We start from the raw sequence: 20269 nt of genomic DNA, 5'->3' as shown, positions 1-20269 counted from the left end.
GGAAGCCGGCAGAGCAAGGGAGGTCATGGCCGAGGAAGCCATGGCGCCAGCGGAAGGAGAACCCATCGAGTAGTTATGCGAGAGGGCCTGATACCATGTGAAACTAGGAGATGTAGATTAGATTGGCTCACCTGGAACGGCGGCCTTGAGCTCATTATATACTCAGCCAACTAGGGCTGCGGCGGTGCCGGATATACATCAAGAGTCGTTACAGAGGATATACAAAACCCTAGATACTAACAACCATCTTATCCCAACAACATACGGTTTAATACTTGGTTCCCTTCTACTACCTCTGTCCTGGTTTATTGGTCACCTTTGTAATTTGTATCCTCCAAAAAATTGACTTTGAACAATTATACTGCTTGGGCTTTAATAGGCTTAAGCCTACCCTCCAAAAAATCCTATTTCAGCTAAACATGCTACTTGGCAATTATACTGAGATGTTTTACATGTAAATTTCGATGCATTTGCTAATAAGGCTTACAAACTTGATGTTTTGAGCCTGCCCTTAATTTTTGTGCTAGATTTGCCACTGTCCTTAAGTGATGTACTCATAAGTATTTGACTTTGAACATGCACCCAAATGAAATACTCGTTTCATTTCTACTCTCATTATAACGAGTCGGGAACCTTGAATCTGATTTCTCCAGTGTAATCTTACATGAGAAAAAACATGTTTCATTAGGAAAAATTGATTTAAACAAACAAAGTTGATTTAAGCAAATAGAACATTGATAACCAAACAATTTTCTCGCCGGTTGATCCTCCATAGGAAGTTTTGTTTCTTCCAAATTGACCAAAAAAAAAGCCTATGTGAAGTTGTAGCTTAATGTGCAAACAAATTTTTCCCAGACACAAGACAGTACTACAACTGATGTGCAAAATTATTTCATCATTAATATACAACTGTATGTTGTACCAAAAACTGGAATAAAAAAACGTAGTGATAGATAAGTCCTCCACACGCCGATGCGCCTGGTGCCTGTAGACCAGCTATTATCAGCTTCATGGGAGACATTGCCACTTTATTACTATATTATTTGTATATATAAAATAACACAAACTCTATGTAAATAATTCAATTTCTAACACTCCCTTGCAACATCCGAAATAGACGGGCGCAGCAACGCGCGCCATCAACGGTCTAGTTCAACCTTGTGACGGCACTGTTTTATCTGCCATCATGCATTCGTGCTCTGGACCAGTGCTACATACTTCCTCCACACTTCAAAAGTCGAACATGTCTGTGTTTGACAAGTTTATGCAATCAACCATCAATATCTAAAATACATAGTAAATAATTAAAATACAAAATCATACTTCATGATAAATCTATGACATTAATTAAATATATTGTGGATATTTATAATTTTTTATACAAACTTAATACAAAACAGACATGTTTGGCTTAAAAAAAATTCAAAACGGAGAGAGTACGTTCATTAAGATGAACTCACTGAAACAAAGAGATCACGTAGGAAGAGGAAGAAGGACCAAGGAACTACTTTTTTTTTAGGTGAGACCAAGGAACTACTCAGCGAAGATATGCACATGCACAAATATTGTTTCAACCGAAAAATGTTTCCAGAAAAAAGGTATCTGAAGGAGTAACTTCTTTACTATGTCTTTTTGCTTTCTAAACGAGAAAATTATGCATGCATTGTGCAAGCACGACTTCAACTAAAACTGTAACTGTCCAGTGACATGGCGATAAAACAATTAGCAAGAGACGACGACATTTCCAAAGTACACTATACATTTGACACTTAGAAGTTTTAACCAAACTTGATGCCAATAACAATAGTACAATGCAATGGACTTAACAGTAGGAAAAATTTCTGAGAAAACATTTTGGCTCTGTATGTAATGATGCAACCAGTCACTTGCAGCACGTTAACAAAGTACCAGTACGATCCCTAAACAAGCCTTGGAGACAAAACAGTTATGTACTGCTGCACTAACAGGAAGACAACAGCAAGTCTGAATCTGTTGACGATTAAGGTTTCTTTCAAGAATAAGTGCTTCACTATCCAGATGTCCGACGCTCCTTCAACCGCCCAGAGGATTGTCGGCGGCCACTCCCGGGAGATGATCTGGCCTGCTTTTGAATTGGCATTAACGGTAGAGATTCGTGTCGCCCTGGGGCAGCCCGCCTGACCCACCAGAGGTACAAGATGAAGATCAACAGAATGATGAAGACAGCTGCAAATAAGATAAAAAGGATCTTGCTGCCATGTGAATTTGACGGAGACCTCTCCATGACGGTCTCCTTGCGAGGAGGGGCAATCTCTTTTCGTGAACAAGCTGGGCGGAAACAGAAAAAAGAAAAGAAAAGTTATGATTCTTTGCAAATGTATAATAGATCCTCCTATTCAATCTTTCTGCTGATTTGTCTTGAGCAAATTGCAAGATAGAAACACCACACCTGTGCCGCATACTACGACAGGAAACGACCATTTTGCAACAATAGCTCTGCCCTTCCCATGGCAAGAGATATATGTTGCTGCCAATTCAGGATAATGAAGCCCTCATGAAACGGCATAAACAACACTTTCCATTCTCACCGCCAGCCGGCAACTCATCAATTGCATGTGTCAGTGCTTTGCAGCATGAGACTGAGGGTGACTTCCATGACTTGTCCGGTTGCATGCATGAGAGGACTGCAACACTGATCATGTCATATCGACAAGTGCCCTCATTGAAACTTGTATCATGTGTGATGGAATGCACCCCAGTAGATAATAGAAGGATGGCAAGCAAAAAGACCAGCAACAGGTACATAGTACAAACTGTCAAAAAAAGAGGAAAAAACTTATCATGCTAAAAAGAAGCGGTAAGTAATCATAGTGGTAACAAACAGTACACAAATAATGGCCGACAAAGAAAGATGCATCATCAACTCATCATTGAGGTATGCAATCTGTGACTCGCTATCTGGCATGCATTTTGGCTCAATGATTACAACATGAAGCAGCCTGGTACATTTAAGTAAATGCAGTCAAAATTAACTACAAAATATGAAACTAAACGCCAGCCCTGTACCATAGGATGGATTCATACAAAAGGTAGCCAGATATAACAGCAGACCTCTTCTAGTTAAATATATTGTACTCCCTCCATTCCAAAATTATTGTTGTGGTTTGGTTCAAATTTTGAACTAAAACCACGACAATAATTTTGGAACAGAGGGAGTACTTGAAAACCAAAAAGAGAAAAGGAAGTACCTCTCAGTAGTTCCATAATTGCTTTCATGGTTTGGCCTGCAGCTCGTGGAACATCTAATCCTGCATTACCAAACTAAATATGTAGCCAGCTGTCAATTACTCAATTATGATCTAGTATAACAAAATGACTAAAGTGATGTCATTGGAATATAGAACTAGAATAGCTCAACTTCGCTAGTTTTACATGCTCAAGGCATGCCAATCTCAACATATATCACCTTCATAAATCAATTTAACGAAATGTCCTTTATCAAAAAAATGTCAATCTCAACATATTTTACACTTTTACAGCATTGCGTACGGAAATACATGTCCCACCGCAGTTCCCAATCTTTATGTTAGGTGATCTATCCTTTAAATTAGCAAGATACCTTTTTAGCTTGGGCCTTGAGCCAATTAGGGATGAGATCTATGATTTGTTCGATTGTTAGGCCTCTATATAAAGAGGAACCCCTATGAGGAATAAAGCCAGAATAGAAGAATAGTTCTTCTATCTTGCCCCCAGGGGTGAGGGCTGCCCCCTAACACTAGTACACAACATACAACATCAGAACTGTCCTATCAGAGAACGCCTAACAGCAGCCAGCCTGAAAGCTTGCTAGCAGCACAGTGCCACAGTGACATAGTCCAAGTGGCGAACAATTGAAGGAGGATGGAGTATAAGCTATATATGCATGTAAACAAAGTTCATGAATATGTGTACTTCGTGGTGAACTTTTTACTCTGTCAATGGAGAACGAAGTATAAGCTATCTATAAGACGGGCAACGAATTACTATGGTCTAAATAGAAAGTACGAAGCAATCATGCATTAAACTTGAGTACATACCTGAGGAGCATTGATTTTTGTAGAATTCAGAGTTGTAATTGTCCCACCAACACTACAATATGGCAGAGATTTAAATGGTTTTGTCCTAGGTAACAGAATTTGAACAAGCTTGTGTCGACCACTATCTGCTGCTAGCTCGATAGGAATTGCTCCATGCTAATATCATGAAACAAACAATAAGATGCTATACAATCCAGTGCAAAAATAACAAAGCAATTAATATCACTATATTTTCATTCATCAAGAAACTTATGAGAAAATGACCGTTTACTGAATTCATCCCACAGACAGTAACAGTCCTAGATATGTTATATGAACAGAACAGAAGTTGAAGTAAAGCTAGACACAGTACTCCCTCTCCAATTCTAGTCAGTGCAGTTAAGTAAAAGTCATGATCATGGTCTTAGAGAAACAACAAAAGTGGAATTTTTGGGACCTACTAGTATCATGTTTCTCAGATGAGATGTAAAAGCTGCTGTATCAAATTTTGTGAGCTACTAGTATCCTGATTCTGCGATGAGATATGTAAAACCTGTTGCACCACCTAGCACTGGAGCTGCAATCTTGGGATGTCTGACTAGGTCGATGCAGTCCAAACTCTGAAGCAAACCAAACCAGATGCAACTAGAATATAAACCTATTGTAAAATTATTTAATTTCGACACATGAACAATCAGCACAATGCACTCATCTCCGCAGAGGCTTTAGCTAGATTCCACCAAGCATCGGATATGCGGGGAGACAGGATCAAGATCACAACTCTCAAAGCGTTATAGCTACCAGCAAACAGAGAGACGAAAACAGTACCTGGTTAGGGATGTTAGGGTTGGTTCCAGCATCTAGCAAGATCTTGACAAAGCCGGTTAAGCCATCATCAACAGCCTCCATTAAAGGAGTTGGTCCAGAGTAATCACGAACGCTCACATCGGTACTAGCCTATAAACCGGAGTAGGGTAAGCTTAGAGGTACGATTTATGCAAGTAATCATGATATAGTAAGTTCAATAGGAAACAAGGTTGGTTCCCTAATCTGGATTTTCTACCCAACAAGTTATGCTTAAGGAATCAGGACACATTCAAATAGAAAAAGGAACATAAGAAAATGCATCAAGTCAGTAAGTTATTGAACCTCAATAAGTAGCCTCATGCATTTCAAGGACTTCCCACAGACAGTCATCATGAGTGGTGAAAATACGTGATGGGCAGCTTTATTGGGCTGAAAAAGGAAATAAATTACAATTTTGGGAACATTTAGTCAAATGTATATTGTTAAACATCCCATCAAGTGCTCTGTTGCACCTCCAAGAATAAACCATTTGATCTTCAAGCCAAATGAAATTTATAGCATTTGCATTTCTGATATATACAGATACGCGTCCAGTTAGGCAACCATGAAATAAACAACTTACATCAGCCCCATGCTCCAGTAGAACCATTACAACCTGATCGTGGTCCTTCACAGCAGCCAAGTGTAATAGTGTCCCTCGGTAATCGATAGGATCCACATGAACTCCTTTGGACAGCAATAGCCATACAGCCTCACAGTGCCCTGGAGGCACAACAAAATGCAGTACATATCCAAATAGATAAATGATCAGAACATAAGCCAGTAAGCCTCCACGGGGTATATAAATAGACAGTACTTGTAGGCAACTAATGTTTGCTTTTCCCTTTTTGCCGAAGCAGTGCAAACAATGTCATTCAGGGGCTGAGACTGAATTCAGGAATGAGAAAGCGCACCTGCTGCTGCTGCACTGTACAGCGGCGTGGAGCCCCTCTCGTCGGGCATCGCAGGGCCACTAACTTGGACATTCCCCTGGAGTGCGGCGAAGAACATGGGTGTCACGCCTGCAAAGAAACACAACATCTCGGTAGTAACCAAAGGAGAAGGACTTCCTGCATGGATGCACAAGATTTCAACTAGGTGCATGCGAGTGTGCACCTGTATTTGACTCCGAGTTGACATCAAGCCCCGCCTCCGCCACCAGGAACCGGAAGCTCACCAGGCAGCCCTGGCTCGAAGCGAAATGAAGCATGATTTCCCCATTCGCGTCGTTAGCTCCCCACAGGCCCTTCTTCTTTCCTAACTCTAGCAAGGAGAAATCGCAGACATCAGAATCATTTCAACGAGCAAAAAGGGGAGGATTCAAGATGAAGCTTGCACAGACGAGACACCAAATCGGGCCACTCGCCACACTGATTTCATGAAGTGAGGCCACGAAGTCTCAGATTTGGGGTTTCTTCCTTGAAAACAAAATCTGGGGGTTTCGCCTAAATGCGCAAATCGAAATTTCATCGGAAAACTCGCGGGGGAAAGTACGGATCTGAAACTCGCAGGGAAACCACCCAGCCACAAATTCGTCCGCGATGCACAAGCACCACAAGAGCGTTCCAAACAAGGAAATCGATCATACAGCATTCCATCAACGGCAGAGCGCGCGGGCGGGGGGGGGGGGGGGGGGGGGGGCGCTCTTACTCTTGAGAGCGGCGTCGATGCTGGAGTGGGAGGAGGCCATGGTGGCGGCGGCGGCGGCAGCGAGCGTAGACGGAAGGTTCTAGCGGAAGCTTAGCCGCCGCTGGGGGTGTAGGGTTTCGGGGAGGGAGCGGGTGAAGGCGAGGCGACGGCGAGACGGGGAAGGAGGCGGTGTCTATGGCGCGAAAGGCGAAACGGGCTGGGGCGGGGAGGGAATGAAAACAAGCAGCCGTCACCTGTAAACTGTAGTTGGGAATGCCAGCGTCCATGTTCGACGTGGAGGCATCGTCAGCCCTGGATCTTGGAGCGCGCTGGTTCGCTCATAGCATCTACAATCATGATGGGCAAATCCGACCACTCTAACGTACGTGGACACGTCCGGGCATACTTTATACTTCATCTTTCACATTCATGTTCCTCGTATTCAAAATCTCAAAGCCATACAATTCATGCAACGCTACATAAAATACATGATCAAAGCGCAATTTATCGGATCAACCAAACAAAAGGAACATAATTCATCGAAGTTCAACGGGGGACAATGCAAATCCATATAAAACTACTTATGAACATAGATAAAATATAATGTATGTTCATGACCATTGTTGCTCTCTAGCTGGCCGCTTCCCAACCTACTTGCTAGCCTTCACCCGTACTAAGCAAAAATACTGCTTGTGTATCAAATTCAAAAATCCAAGTTATTTCAGATGAGTCCACCATACCTACCTATATGCGGTATTACCCTGCCGTCCTAAGTAAATTTGCATGTGCCACCTTTAAAAACTTTAAATAAACATCCTTTTTTGTGTGCCTAGAATGTTCATAGAGTGACAGGAGGTAGTCAGTATCTTCCATGTTAAGCAGGTTATTCTCATGTTCTCATGACGAGTGTTTATTCACTTGTCCTTGCATGAGAGGGGTGATAAAAAGGGATTCCCAGTTCCAACTTCAAAAAGGAAAAGAGCTTGCAAATAATCTAACAAAAACTCGTACGGAGTAATAACCTTTACTTTTTTGCTTGGAAACCGCTACTAATGTGTTTAGCATGGAAGATATTAATAACTGATTGTCGCGAAGTAAATATGAAGGGTGCACCTCTCAAAATGATATTTATCTCTGTTTTAAAACCTTGAGCTCTGGCACCTTTGCAAATTCCTGCTTCCCTATGAAGGGACCATCTATTTACTTTTATGTTGAGTCATCACCTTCTCTAATAAGCGCCAGATTTGAGAGCACTATTGTCATCCTCGTGCATTGTGTGTAGTGAATGTTGGGTGTTAGCATGACTGGATCTTCTCTACCATGAATTACAATGTATAGTCGTTGCTTGAACTTTGGAGGTGCTCTGCATTTATGTTTTGCGGTCTCAAAAAGGGCTAGCGAGATACCAATGTTGTCATGTTATATCATGATTGTTTTGACAAAACGTTGACATTTGAGATATCTTATTATTGCTCTCTAGTTGTTTTTGTTATTGATATAATTTCTAAGAGTAATTGTTGACATGGTTAGTCATGGTCTTTGCTGAAAACCTGGGTGCTACTTAAGCTTATTTATGTAAACAAGAGCAAAAGAGTTCATAAAAGTTTTTCTTTTTCACTTTCAATTTATCAACTGAATTGCTTGACGACAAGCAAATGTTTAAGCTTGTGGGAGTTGATACGCCTCCGTCGTATCTACTTTTCCTAATACTTTTCTTCTTGTTTTGGACTCTAATTTGCATGATTTGAATGAAACTAATCCGGACTGACGCTATTTTCAGCAGAACTATCGTGGTATTGTTTTTGTGCAGAAATAAAAGTTCTCGGATTGGAACAAAACTTTGCGAGGATTTTTTATATGAATAAAGAAAAATACTGGAGCCAAGAACCACCGGAGGGGGACACCTGGGTGGGCACAACCCACCAGGGCCCGCCCAGGTGGGTTGTCCCCACCTGGTGGCCCCGCAGACCCTAACTCCGACGCTATAAAAATCCTATTTTCGGAGAAAAAAATCAGGGAGGAAGAATTATCTCGTTTCGCGATACGGAGCCGCCTGCACCTCATACTCTTCGTTGGGAGGCCAGATCTGGAGCCTGTTTGGGGCTCCGAAGAGGGGTATCTTCGGTTTTTGTCATCACCAACCCTCCTGCATCGCCAATTCCATGATGCTCTCCACCGGGAGTGAGTAATTCCTTCGTAGGCTCGCTGGTCGGTGAGGAGTTGGATGAGATTCATCATGTAATTAAGTTAGTTTTGTTAGGGCTTGATCCCTAGTATCCATTATGTTCGGAGATTGATGTTGGTATGACTTTGCTATGCTTAATGCTTGACACTTTGGGCCCGGGTGCCATGATTCCAGATCTGAACCGTTTATACTATCACCATTATATCTATGTTCTAGATCCGATCTTGCAAGTCATAGTCACTTATTACGTGTTATGATCCGTAAACCCTGTAGTGACAATATGCGGGATACTTTCCGGTGATTACCGTAATTTGAGGAGTTCATGTATTCATTATGTGTTAATGCTTTGTTCTGGTACTCGGAGGCCTTAATATCCCTAGTTTTCATTTGGACCCCGCTGCCACGGGAGGGTAGAACAAGAGATGTCATACAAGTTCTTTTCGTAAGCACGTATGACTATTTACGGAATGCATACCTACATTATATTTATGAATTCGAGCTAGTGCTGTATCGCCCTAGGTTGTAACTGTCGGATGATGAATATCATCCAACAAATTGCCGATCCAATGCCTACGATTTTCCTACATATTGATCTTGCTAAGTTACTACTGCTGTTGTTACTATTGCTACTGCTACAAAACTATTACTATCACTGGTACCGTTACTGTTGCTGCTACCACTACTATCAAAGCTATCATATTATTGTGCTAATGATCACTTTGCTGTAGATAATTAATCTCCAGGTGTGATTGAATTGACAACTCAGTTGCTAATACTTGCAAATATTCTTTGGCTCCCCTTGTGTCGAATCTATAAATTTGGGTTGAATACTCTATGCTCAAAAACTGTTGCGATCCCCTGTACTTGTGGGTTATCACTCAAGTACGCCTATTAATGTTGAAAGCAATGTTATCCAAACCATGACACCGGAGGAACACATAAAAGAAACCTCCCGAAACACTCCAGAATCTTGAAAAAGGGAGGTACGTGATACGGTAAGTAAACCGACTCCGAAAAATCCGCAAAAATATTTTTTATCAGTTTTGGAATATTACAAAAATTAGGAAAATAAGAAACAACCAGGAAGGCAGCCCTGGCGGGAACAAGACACCAGGGCGCGCCTGGGTACCTTCCAACTCTTTTTCTTCCGTTTGCTTGTCCCCCAAGATAAAAATCTTTATATACCCCCCGAACCTATTACCACCGTATCGCGGAGAAATCATATGTTCTTCTTTCTCGTTGCTTTTCTGACAGATCTAGATCACCATGGCCACTCCGAGCTCCTCCAAGGACAAGTTCTTCGAGAGGGTAATTAACCCCTACTTGTCGGAGGTGACGAAGCACCCTCAAACTATCGAGATGCGTGAGGGGGTGCTCCACATCCGGGATGTTCAAGGGCCCAAGGGGAAGGGAACCGCGGAGGCCAGGCTCGAAGCCATGGAGCAGGAGGTTTTCAAGTGCAAGGGGATGGTGGAGCGCGGACTCAACGCCAACCACCACATGATTACGGATTTCACCCATGATCACAAGGTGGATGGTCGGTCTATGAAGGACGTCATCTTCACCCTCAACGAGCAAATCAACTTCCTACAAAGCCAGATCTACGATCTCCAAAATCAAGTCTTTTTTATATGAGGCAAGATTTAAAGGTATGAGTTTGGCTGCCAGTTGTAGGACTCGTGAGACCCATGCTTCTTCTTATGATGGTGAGCCGCTGCCATGGAAGCCGGAGGATAAACCTGCTACCTCATCACCACCACCGCCATCACCTTCTTCACCACCAAAGGAGACTTGAGTATCGGGTATGGGCACTCCCCTTGGCTTGTACCAAGCTTGGGGGAGGTGCCCCGGTATCGTATCACACCACTTCTTTTGCCTTTATTTATCTTAGTTCAATCTTTAGTTACCTTTTGCATTGGTTGAATAAAATTTTAGTTTGATCTCTCTTTGAGAGTTTGCTTAGTGATGATCTACCTATCTATGTAATGGTGTGCAAGATATACAATAAAGCTTAGTTCGAGTTTTGCTTTCTTTGCCTTTTTGTTCCAATCAAAATAAAGGAAAATAAATGAAAAAGATCATATGCTAATCTTACGTTAAGTAATGACATCACATAAGGAAAAGTATAAGTAGTAAAATTTATTGGAGATTGACAAGCATAGCATTGGTCAATGATGCAATTCATGAAAGAATTAATAAGGGAAGAGAAGATTCAGATGCAAATACACTATCTTGGACATCTTTTATGATTGTGACCCCCCACCAAAATATTATATGCCAAAATTGTTGACGTTGGACAAGGAAGACAACGTGATGACTTATGTTTGTTCATATTCACATAGAAGTTATATTTTCATAGATCCTTTAACATGTGGTGCTTGCTCAATATCTTTTCTAGCCAAAAATTCTGTACTAAGTAGAGATACTACTTGTGCATCCAAAAACCCTTAAACCCAAAATCCTTTTCGAGAGTCCACCATACCTACCTATGGATTGAGTAAGATCCTTCAAGTAAGTTGTCATCAGTGCAATAAGGAAATACAAAGTGCTTCTAAATATGTTGGATCATTTAGTGTAAGGGAAAATTGAGCGTTGTATGAACTTGTGATGGCAAAATAATAAAAGCGACAGACTGCATAATAAACGTTGCTATCACAAGGGGCAATATAATATGACGTTCTTTTGCACTAAGAGATTGAGCATGCAAACCAAAAAGCGCATGACAACCTCTGCTTCCCTCTGCAAAGGGCCTATCTTTTAATTTTATGTATTTACTTTTATGCAAGAGTCAAAGTATTCTTCCCTATTCCTTTTTATTTTCTCTTTTTGCAAGCATCATGTGGTGAGGAAAGATCTATAGGCACATATATCCAGTTGGATATGGATGAGCATTAGTTATTATTGTTGACATCGCCCTTGAGGTGAATACATTGGGAGGCGAAACTATAAGCCCCTATCTTTCTATGTGTCCGGCTGAAACTTTTTGTTCGTGGGTATGCGGTGAGTACTGTTAGCAATCATAGAAGACTATATGATGGTTGAGTATGTGGACTTGCCTAAAGGCTCCGATACAAGACCCTTCCTCAAAAGATGATGAATTGTAGTTGCAAAGTTGACTGAGAACATAGTTTGTTGGTTTTCAGTAGAGTTTATGCTTCTACTTCGATATTGTGATGATTTGTTACTTGTGCATAAGAAATTGTATGATAAAGCTATGTGGTAATGTGTTATAATAAAGTTTGTTGTTGTTACAATAATATGCATGATGCTTCCACTGGTGCGCGTCGGTCCTAAACAAACGGTTTTTAACCCCTTTCCGCGACGGCATTCGGAACCGTCGCCAAGTGAGTGTGGGCGATAGGGGGTCCTTCCCACACGACCCAGAAACTGTTGAGGATATGCCCTCCTGGCACACACGCTCGGCAAAATGAGGTCGTGTGCGACCGATGAGCACTCAAATACAGAAATACGTACAATACTGCTAAAAAAATACAATTATACAGGCGAAATCATTTCCGGTCGTAAGTACATCCCACATAGTCAGTCACCACTAAACATTTATGTTCGTCTATACATCCCACACAGTCACTACAAGGAAAATGTTTGCGCAAGGTGGCGTAACGCAAACAGTTTTGAAGAGAACGTCGTGTGTGATTGTTCATTGATCCAACACGGTTTATTCCTAGAAACTGTGTGCGTTGCCTGAGATCATCGCCCACGGTGGTTTCTCATTAACCGTTTGCAATAGGAAAACCCAATTAGCGAGCTAATTGGCCAATTAGCGGGCTAATTGCCCTATTATTAATAATCCATTTACTAATCTAATTGACATTCATATTAAGCACATAATTTATTCCATTTCTATATTAAGGAAGCAAGATTTCATAATTGAAATACATCAGAGTACAACATGATATAGCTTCGGCACTCAGCTACCCCATTACACAACTGCACCAGCGGCAAGTTTCACATGCAACATCTAGAACCTTTAGAAATTATCATCATAGACGGTACATAGAGAGATGCATCTCATCTGGAAAACTGCTGAAGCGGAAGGCGAATATTGAGCCTTCATTCATGTTGAAGGTCTTTGCAACTTTAGGCCAGTGCCTGTGGATGATTGACCGTCCATCCTTCGACCTCTTCAGGAACACTTCAATATTGAACCGTGGGTGTTATATGAAAACTTTCCTCGCCTCCTGACCACAGAGGTGGTTTGAGAGGTAATCATCAGTGAAGCCTGAAAACAAGGATGTGCATAAATATCTTCTCTATATTGGAAATGGGGAAAAAGAATACAAAAAGGCAACGCATAATAGTTAGTACCATCATGTAAACCTCAGTGCTTCCCATTGTTTCCCTCCAAAACATATAAGGTAGTTAGTCATCAGGTTAAGTAAAGGTTCGCATGCTATCAGTAAAATATGCTGATGATAAATAAGCACATCGCAGATTCATCAGATTAATTCAAGCCACATGGAAAACCCATTTATCCAAACCAAGCATGATTAAGAACTAGGAAATATAGCACTTGTATATGTTTCTCATGTATTAAGTGCAGCCAAATTCGATTTATTCCTCACATGGTATACAATAACAGAATGCAGCCACAACAATTGAACATCGCATTACAGAATTGAACCAAGCAGTTAACTAAACACCACAACAAATGAACCATACGTTAACTGAGCACCACATTGCACAATATAACATACTCCTAATAGAAGATCAAACAGTTAACTAAACCAAGAATGCTTAACAACTTGGAAATATAGCAATTGTATTTGTTTCTCATGTATTTAGTACAGCCAAATTCGATTTATTCCTCACATGGTATACAATAAGAGAATGCGGCCACATCTTGAACATCGCATTGCAGAATTGAACCAAGCAGTTAACTAAACACCACAACAAATGAACCAAACGTTAACTGAGCACCACATTGCACAATATAACATACTCCTAATAGAAGATCAGACAGTTAACCAAACCAAGCATGCTTAACAACTTGGAAATATAGCAATTGTATTTGTTTCTCATGTATTTAGTACAGCCAAATTTGATTTATTCCTCACATGGTATACAATAACAGAATGCAGCCACAGCAATTGAACATCGCATTGCAGAATTGAACCAAGCAGTTGACTAAACACCACAACAAATGAACCAAACGTTAACTGAGCACCACATTGCACAATATAACATACTCCTAATAGGAGAACAGACAGTTAACCAAACCAAGCATGCTTAACAACTTGGAAATATAGCAATTGTATTTGTTTCTCATGTATTTAGTACAGCCAAATTCGATTTATTTCTCACATGGTATACAATAACAGAATCTAGCCACAACAATTGAACATCGCATTGCACAATTGAACCAAGCAGTTAACTGAACACCACAACAAGTGAACCAAGCCACAACAAATGAACCAAGCAGTTAACTAAACACCAATTGAACAATATAACATACTCCTAATAGAAGATCAGACAATTAACTAAACCAAGCATGCTTAACAACTTGGAAATATTGCACCCTGAAGAATTGAACATCACATTTGCAGAATTGAACCAAGCAGTTAATTGAACACCACATTGCACGACATATAGAACATATACACTATAGCAGAAGATTGCATGGCGAAAGTAGATAACACAATTCACTAGAATTTGTTAAGGAAAGGCAGTAGCTAGCAAACTGAACATGGGTCCTTATAGTGAGCTAATAAGACAAGCTACTCATCATTGTCGGAGATATCGATGACAATTGGCTCCTTGGACATGGAAGAGGGCGAGGCCTCCGCATCGTGGGTGCCCTCGTTGTAGTGGTAAGTTGCCTGAGCCGCTCCGGGCACCAACCTGCTGGCTCTCGAGATGACGTAAGCACGTGCACGCTCAGAAAACACCTCATAGTCTTCATCGAAGGCACCGACGGTGGCCTCGAGAAAATGCCACGAAGTGTCGTTTAAAGCAGCCAACCGCGTCGCGGCGTCGGCGGGCAAGGCGTCAACGGTGGCCTCGACGGCTAGGTGCTCCTCCAAGATCTGGGGGTTGGCACTAATGGCAGCCATCGTGACCTCATCCGCGCGTGCAGCCGCGATTTGCTTCTCCGCTGCCAAATGCTCCTTGAGGTCCTGGCTATACTGCGTGCACCATGGCTTAGGTCGGCGCTTATTTGGTGGAGGGGTCGGTGATTTGGGTGGAAGGTGTCGCGCTCGCGCCGACGGTCGGGGCATGTGGGATGTGGAAGGAGGAGGAGGATGGGGGTCGAGTGTGGATTACCTGCCTGGATAGACGAGGCCGAGCAGTGTGAAGGAGGGTCGCCGGCGAGGAGGCGGCAGCGCTGCAAGCAAGGAGTGAAGGTTTCAACTTGGAAAGGAAGGCGGAAAGGGGGGGGAATGTGGCTTTTGGTAAGGGGGAGGGGGCGGGGAGGTAGATATTTCCGCGGAAGCCAAAAATTTGGAATCGCTTCGGACAAAAAACTGGCGCGCAAAATGTCATCACACACGGTCCCTTATTCAGACACGGTCCGAAGATATTTTGTGCTGCATCTCACACGGTTGGTTATAACAAACTGTGTGGGATCTACTTGATTTTTCGTCTTGATTTGAATTACATAATGGGGTCGCAGCGTCCATGGACAGTGTTTGAATTGCTAGAACTTTTATCTGCAGTGATCATAAAAGAATTGGAATTATTCAGGGTTTGTTCGGACATTTTTATGCATTAAGTGAGTTTTCAATGCATTTATGTGCATAATTCAAATTTGAACTACATGCACATGCTCCAGTGCATATAAATTCGTTGAAAAATCAAATCTTTGTCCTTGGGTGCATGCTTAGGTCCCATGCAAGAAATGGGAATGAATTTCAAACACCATGGCACCGTTGATTGCCGGCAAAACATTGAGATGCCCGTTTTTTAAATTCTAGTAAATCCAAAACTCGTCTGAAATTCATGAAACTTGGCATGCTATCATGGAGTGGCATCAACATGTCGTGGTACAAATTTTGTCCCATTTGCGGCAGGTTTGGGTCTATGCTTCTCACAAATCGGAGCTTCTCACAACAAGCATGATGGTTTTCGGTAGGGAACGTCCCACCTTTGGGGATGAAACGATATCCATTGCCTCTTATTGCTTTCAAGTTTTTTTCTCGTGTCAACATAGAACAACATGAGTGTTGTGTGAATTTTTGTGAACTTTTGGGGTTTGTTTGGATATTTTTATGCATTAACTGAGTTTTCAATGCATTTATGTGCATAATTCAAATTTGAACTACATGCGCATGCTCCAGTGCATATAAACTGGTTGAAAATCAAATATGTGTCCTTGGGTGCATGCTTAGATCCCATGCAAGAAATGGGAATGAATATCAAACACCAGGGCACCGTTGATTGCCGGAAAAACATTGAGATGCCTAGTTTTTAAATTCTAGTAAATCCAAAACTCGTCTGAAATTCATGAAACTTGGCATGCTATCATGGAGCGGCATCAACATGCCGAGGTACAAATTTTGTCCCATTTAGGGCAGGTTTGGGTCTATGCTTCTCACAAACCGGAGCTTCTCACAACAAGCATGATGGTTTTCGGTAGGGAATGTCCCACCTTTGGGGACGAAACGATATCCATTGCCTCTTATTGCTTTCAATTTTTTTTCTCGTGTCAACATAGAACAACAGGAGTGTTGTGTGAATTTTTGTGATTTTTTGGGGTTCGTTTGGACATTTTTATGCATTAACTGAGTTTTCAATGCATTTATGCGCATAATTCAAATTTGAACTACATGCGCATGCTCCAGTGCATATAAACTGGTTGAAAAATCAAATATGTGTCCTTGGGTGCGTGCTTAGGTCCCATGCAAGAAATGGGAATGAATTTCAAACACTAGGGCATCGTTGATTGCCGGCAAAACATTGAGATGCCTGGTTTTTAAATCCCAGTAAATCCAAAACTCGTCTGAAATTCATGAAACTTGGCATGCTATCATGGAGCGGCATCAACATGCCGTGGTACAAATTTCGTCCCATTTGGGACAGGTTTGGGTCTATGCTTCTCACAAACCGGAGCTTCTCACAACAAGCATGATGGTTTTCGGTAGGGAACGTCCTACCTTTGGGGACGAAACGATATCCATTGCCTCTTATTGCTTTCAAATTTTTTTCTCGTGTCAACATAGAACAACAGGAGTGTTGTGTGAATTTTTGTGATTTTTCGGGGTTCGTTTGGACATTTTTATCCATTAACTGAGTTTTCAATGCATTTATGCACATAATTCAAATTTGAACTACATGCGCATGCTCAGTGCATATAAACTGGTTGAAAAATCAAATCTGTGTCCTTGGGTGCATGCTTAGGTCTCATGCAAGAAATGGGAATGAATTTCAAACACTAGGGTACCGTTGATTGCCGGCAAAACATTGAGATGCCTGGTTTTTAAATCCTAGTAAATCCAAAACTCGTCTGAAATTCATGAAACTTGGCATGCTATCATCGAGCAGCATCGACATGCCGTGGTACAATTTTTGTCCCATTTGGGGCAGGTTTGGTTCTATGCTTCTCACAACAAGCATGATGGTTTTCGTTTGGGAACGTCCCACCTTTGGGGACGAAACGATATCCATTGCCTCTTATTGCTTTCAATTTTTTTTCTCATGTCAACATAGAACAACAGGAGTGTTGTGTGAATTTTTGTGATTTTTCAGGGTTCGTTTGGACATTTTTATGCATTAACTGAGTTTTCAATGCATTTATGCGCATAATTCAAATTTGAACTACATGCACATGCTCCAGTGCATATAAATTGGTTGAAAATCAAATATGTGTCCTTGGGTGCATGCTTAGGTCCAATGCAAGAAATGGGGATGAATTTCAAACACCAGGGCACCGTTGATTGCCGGCAAAACATTGAGATGCCTGGTTTTTAAATCCTAGTAAATCAAAACTCGCCTGAAATTCATGAAACTTGGCATGCTATCATGGAGTGGCATCAACATGCCGTGGTACAAATTTTGTGCCATTTGGGGCAGGTTTGGGTCTATGCTTCTCACAAACCGAAGCTTCTCACAACAAGCATGATGGTTTTCGGTAGGGAACGTCCCACCTTTGGGGACGAAACGATATCCATTGCCTTTTATTGCTTTCAATTTTTTTTCTCATGTCAACATAGAACAACAGGAGTGTTGTGTGAATTTTTGTGATTTTTCGGGGTTCGTTTGGACATTTTTATGCATTAACTGAGTTTTCAATGCATTTATGTGCATAATTCAAATTTGAACTACATGCGCATGCTCCAGTGCATATAAATTGGTTGAAAAATCAAATCTGTCTCCTTGGGCGCATGCTTAGGTCTCATGCAAGAAATGGGAATGAATTTCAAACACCAGGGCACCGTTGGTTGCCGGCAAAACATTGAGATGCCTGGTTTTTTAATTCTAGGAAATCTAAAACTCGTCTGAAATTCATGAAACTTGGGATGCTATCATGGAAGGGCACCCGACATGCTGTGGTATTTTTCGTGTCCATTTTGAGAGAAGGCGCACTCGAATAATGACAGCCAACAAAGTCATTTTGAAAAAAATAGCTGCCACTTTAATATCTCAAATGTTTGTATAATTAAAACTGTGTGCGTTCGGTTAACCATTCACGTGACGCCACATGTCTTAGTTTTAATGGCTATAGGAGGTGCCGTGTGGACAGCTGCTTGACTGAACGGGAGGCGTGCGAGCGCTGTCCGGTGCGCAGGCTCACCGGGAAGCGTACAAGCTATTCAACGCAGGATTTGTGCATCTCTTCAACGCAAACGGTTCAGAATACGGTATGCAAATTAAAGCCAGACTTCGGCGCTAAGCCAAGAGACACTGCGATTTGTCAAAATATGCAGCTAAAAATCAATATCACTATCTATTTTCTGCAACTAAAATTCAGTAATTAAGCATAGATTTCATTCATACTAGAGATTAAGCAGTCGTTCTCACCGGGAAGCGAGACAGCCTTGGACCGCCGCCCGCCTCGCTCCCACTGGTCTATATTAATGGCGCCGCCGAGCGGCCGCACCCCCCATCCTCGCCACACACACAATTCCTCTCTCTCTCTCTCTCTCTCTCTCTCCGCCCGCATCCTCGACGCCGCTCTGAGTCCTCAAAGCTGTCAGTGTACGAGGATGCCGCCGAAGCGCCCCATCGGAGGGAGTGGCGACGCCGGGGCTGCTGAAGCACCGGAGCACGGCGCGAATATGGAGACAGAGGTTCCCGTCCCCACCGACGAGGTGGAGAACGAGGCTGCCAACAAGCGGAGGCGGATCAAGAAAGAACTGCAAGCGACTCCAGCATGCCTAGACCCGATGATATGTTGATAGTCATCATACCCCTCCTCCCAATCAGAAATTAGGCGAGGACAGCCGCCGTTTCTCGGCGGTGGCGCACCCTATGGCTCCACACCCCTGTCGACCTCCTCCACGCCCACAAGCTCTGCCATGGCTATCGCCAAAGCTTGGATGCGTTCTCCCAGATCCTCGGCAGTCACCATGGCCCAATCATAGGCCTTATCGAGGGCAAGTTTCATTCCAATGGCAAGGAGCGAGCCAAGCTTGACGATTGGTTCCGATCCCGCGCCATAGATCAGCTCGAGAAGCTAAGTTCTAATGATGGGCATATGAGCTTGTTGCCAACGTCCGCGCTCTGCTTCGCGCCCACGCAGCGCCTCGCCAAGTTCATGAACTGCCATTCCCCCCCCCCTTAATGAGGCGCCCACTCTTTTTCTACCACGACTGAAGCACCTCGAGCTCGTTCTCGATCGCATCCCAAAGGATGACATGGAGCGCCTGCTCCGCGGCTGTACTGCACTACAGTTCCTTCGTCTTCAGACGATGAATTGGTCGAGTACCTTGCACATCACCTCCAGGACTCTCCGCACTATTTATGTGTGTTGCTGGTGCTGCAACGAGAGATCACAAAAGGTGGACCACAATATGGTCATCCAGGACACACCTTCACTTGAGAGATTACTTGTAGTTGATCAACAAGGTCCAACAAGAATCAATGGCATTTCTGTGCTGAAACTGAAAGCGGTGGCACTACAAAAAAAGACACATCCGTGACATTTTGGGCCGAACAAAAAAATTCTGTCATACTTATGACACTTCTATGACGATAATTGTGACAAAACCCGGTATCATCATAGATGTGGTGGGCTCCTACTTCTATGACAAAAAATCATGACAGAAAATTGGTTTTTTCGTCCTGGGCGGGCTGGAGACGCAACTGCATGACATTCTTTGGGCCGTCCATGACGGAAAAAACCATGGTAGAAGCGAGGGCGAGGAAAATATCGGGGTGTTCCCGGTTACGGTGGGTGGTCGGGGCCGAGCGATGCGCGTTTCTCTCGTACACGCACGCGCGTGGGTGCGAGGCGTTGGGCTCTAACTGAACCCGAGCGAGGCGTTGGGCTCTAACTGAACCCGAGCGATTGCACTGCAGGCTACGCGTTACTGAACCCGAGCGATCGATCGATGGCTGTTAACTGAACCCGATCGAGCGATTCCTTCGCTACTGCTGCTAACTGAAGCCGATCGATGCT

The 20269-nt window shown here is 42.6% G+C and overlaps 1 protein-coding gene across 5 annotated transcripts; it reads right to left on the bottom strand.

Annotated features, from left to right (window-relative positions):
* Positions 1-1754: 1754 nt before the first annotated feature.
* On the bottom strand, positions 1755-6753 carry LOC123119498 (ankyrin repeat domain-containing protein 27). 5 transcript variants are annotated; one of them, XM_044539311.1, is made up of 11 exons: positions 6531-6752; positions 5997-6143; positions 5795-5902; positions 5464-5603; positions 5184-5270; positions 4863-4991; positions 4056-4211; positions 3228-3300; positions 2429-2792; positions 2256-2307; positions 1755-2156 (listed from the first exon to the last, which is right to left on the bottom strand). In XM_044539311.1, the coding sequence occupies exons 1-9, from the start codon at positions 6568-6570 to the stop codon at positions 2515-2517; spliced, it is 1158 nt and encodes a 385-aa protein (XP_044395246.1). In that variant the 5' UTR covers positions 6571-6752; the 3' UTR covers positions 1755-2156; positions 2256-2307; positions 2429-2514. The 5 variants fall into 5 exon arrangements, with proteins under 5 accessions (XP_044395246.1, XP_044395248.1, XP_044395247.1 ...); XM_044539312.1 differs by having other exon boundaries at positions 1758-2307; positions 5997-6137; XM_044539310.1 differs by having other exon boundaries at positions 1758-2307; positions 6531-6751.
* Positions 6754-20269: the final 13516 nt, after the last annotated feature.

This window comes from Triticum aestivum, chromosome 5D (genome assembly GCF_018294505.1).
Source record: "Triticum aestivum cultivar Chinese Spring chromosome 5D, IWGSC CS RefSeq v2.1, whole genome shotgun sequence".
Taxonomy (NCBI): domain Eukaryota; kingdom Viridiplantae; phylum Streptophyta; class Magnoliopsida; order Poales; family Poaceae; genus Triticum; species Triticum aestivum.
This window is presented reverse-complemented; position numbering and strand designations above follow the sequence as displayed.